General features: G+C 37.1%; 1 protein-coding gene across 1 annotated transcript in view; it reads right to left on the bottom strand.

Moving 5' to 3' along the window:
- LOC122813947 (zinc finger protein 85-like) overlaps window positions 1–2500 on the bottom strand; it is a 269454-nt gene that overhangs the window by 266756 nt on the left and 198 nt on the right. The window contains exon 1 of the mRNA XM_044086492.1: window positions 2289–2500. This exon is cut by the window's right edge and continues 198 nt beyond it. Within this exon, the coding sequence (XP_043942427.1) occupies window positions 2289–2500 (212 nt within the window). The remainder of the gene's footprint in view (window positions 1–2288) is intronic.

The following is a 2500-nucleotide window of genomic DNA, read 5'->3' as shown; positions in this document are numbered from 1 at the left end:
TGAGAGTCAAGGGACCCAGCAGGGGATGATGAGGCAGGTAGGTGATGTGGTGGCCACTGCTGTACCACTGCTGTACCACATCCACTACTGTAGCAGAAAGTGAATAAAATATTAACATAAATCTAAAGATAATAATCAATGAACAAATAAATAATAAAAAGACTGTGATAAATAGAGGGAACCACAAAAGACATTATCACTGCTGCGTACTACACTAGTTAGCATAAATAAATAAAAATAAAATCTTTTTTCAATATTTTTGTACTGGTAGTGACAATAAATGTAGAAAAGGGTCAGGCACCCTACAGGACACCATAGTACCCATTTTAACTTAGTCTTTTAACCTGTGCCTAATCAGTGTTTTACCCAAACTGCCATCCTAAAACTTACCACAAGCCTGTTTTGTCCACTAACCATCTGTGCGGTAACTTATCAAATGCCTTACTAAACTCTTAAGACAGACTGCCCACCATCCTCTTTCTGTTCTAATTATTTGATTATCCACAGATTTGTCTGTTATGACTTTCCTGTTTTGAATCTATGTTGTCCTGGGATATGTACATCCTGTGAAAAGTTCCATAAGTTTGAATCCATGTTGTCCTGGGATATGTACATCCTGTGAAATGTTCCATAAAACCTACACTCTGAACTAGTCACATTCTCTCCCTCCTAACCTCACACTAACTGCAAAAGTCTGTGGTGCTGGAAACAGCTCTGTCACCTCACTCTGCATTCAGACAAAAATACTTTAGCTGAATATCTAAAAACAACACTGAATGGGCTGCATAAACCACAGTGGTAAAGACTCACATCCTTTTTAGTTTTAATTTGTACCTGAATATAGAACTTTATCTTTGCATTCACTACTGCTTTACAAAAGATAACAGCAATACCAACACGGTTATCTAACAGTGTAGTACCTCCACAGGCGGTACTGCGCAGGTTAGGCGTGTCCATATTGATTGGCATGTCAGCGCACATTTGAGTGACACTGAGCATTTCCCATTATGCCTGAATACTGTAATAACATTAACTGTAAACTTCAAATCACTATCTATAGTGACATCCAGGTTCTTAACTTGGTCAAAAGCTACAAAATTAGCTTTTAAACACTAATCTCATTCCTTGGACATTCCAGAAGTTTATTATTATGTATGTTTTGCATTAAGTGAATACTCCAGTCTTCCGTTTCTCCATTAGAGTACAGCAAATCCATGTTGTCTTGTATGAATATGTTAAAAGAAAGTACCCCATTTTGGGGCCATGTGGTCCTCACAGATGAAAACTTATTGCATGTACAAATCTGTTTTGACAACTGAACAGTAAAATTATCAAACCAAATGTAGTGGAAGTCGTGCAATTACCGAATGTTCGCTTGACCACAATCTCACCATGCAATTAGTAGACATAATCCAGCAGACAGTTGTTTTACTCTCTCAACTATCTTACTCTATTCTTTCAAAATCTCATGGAAGCTGCCTCTGAATAATCTAGTCATTTCTCGGTGTGCAATGTTGTAAGGTGACCATAAAGAAGCCAAATATATATAAATATTATATATGAGAATATATTTGTTTATTTAGTACTATTCACATGTAGATAATTTGTATCAATGTACTCCTTCGTTTTCCATTTCCCACGTTATATTATTTTCGGTCATAAGGAGCTAAAGCTTATCTTGGCAAAGAATGAAAGCAAAGCACAGAACCAGTCCTGGATATTTCATCACAGGATGCACACAGAAATCATGATCATTGAAAATAAAATAGTAACACATTGTTATAATAATCGCACCAGAGTAACCGCTAATTTTATGTGTTTCACTTAACATTATTTAAAAGGAATGACCTGTTTACCATTCTCATGTCTTTTGCAATATATATAGGTAAATAAACTTGGTTGTGGCATTAAAAATCTGTCCGGTGTTTGAATTTCATGCGTCTTCTTTTTTTGGTGTAATGTTTACTATGTGAAATTGACCGATCGCAAACAAAGGCTTTTTATTACTTTGTTTTTGTGTTTTGTACATTCCGATGTCAATGAAATGCTTTTTACTGTTTTGTTTTATTAATCCGGTGTAAGCTACATGACAGCTAATTACTATTAACGTAGCTAGGTTACTTGTGGGCGTTTAGGGGAGAGGTTTGCTACTGCGCATCCTGCGAGGTACTACACTGTTAGATAACCACCAACACTTCACAGGCTGAAAATGTGGCAAAAGAAAGCAGGTTAGTATAGCCAGTACAAGAATCCTACTTAAATATTATTCATCAGACAACATCCCTTACCTTATACACACTGACTGCATCATGCAGGAACACAAAACTGTGACATGAATGCCTAGGAACACACAGGACACAAATAAATGCCTCATCCTCCTGGCAAAACAACTCCAGTCTCCGTCTGTGCTGCCCACAGCACTGCTCTGTTCCCCCATTTGTAGCACACACATTCTGCATTTCTTCTTTCTCTCTGCAGTCTTTTTCCAGTGTTTTGTTCC

The sequence above is a fragment of the Protopterus annectens genome, chromosome 10.part0, assembly GCF_019279795.1.
Source record: "Protopterus annectens isolate FY-2018-M chromosome 10.part0, PAN1.0, whole genome shotgun sequence".
NCBI classification, from domain to species: Eukaryota; Metazoa; Chordata; order Ceratodontiformes; family Protopteridae; genus Protopterus; species Protopterus annectens.
This window is presented reverse-complemented; position numbering and strand designations above follow the sequence as displayed.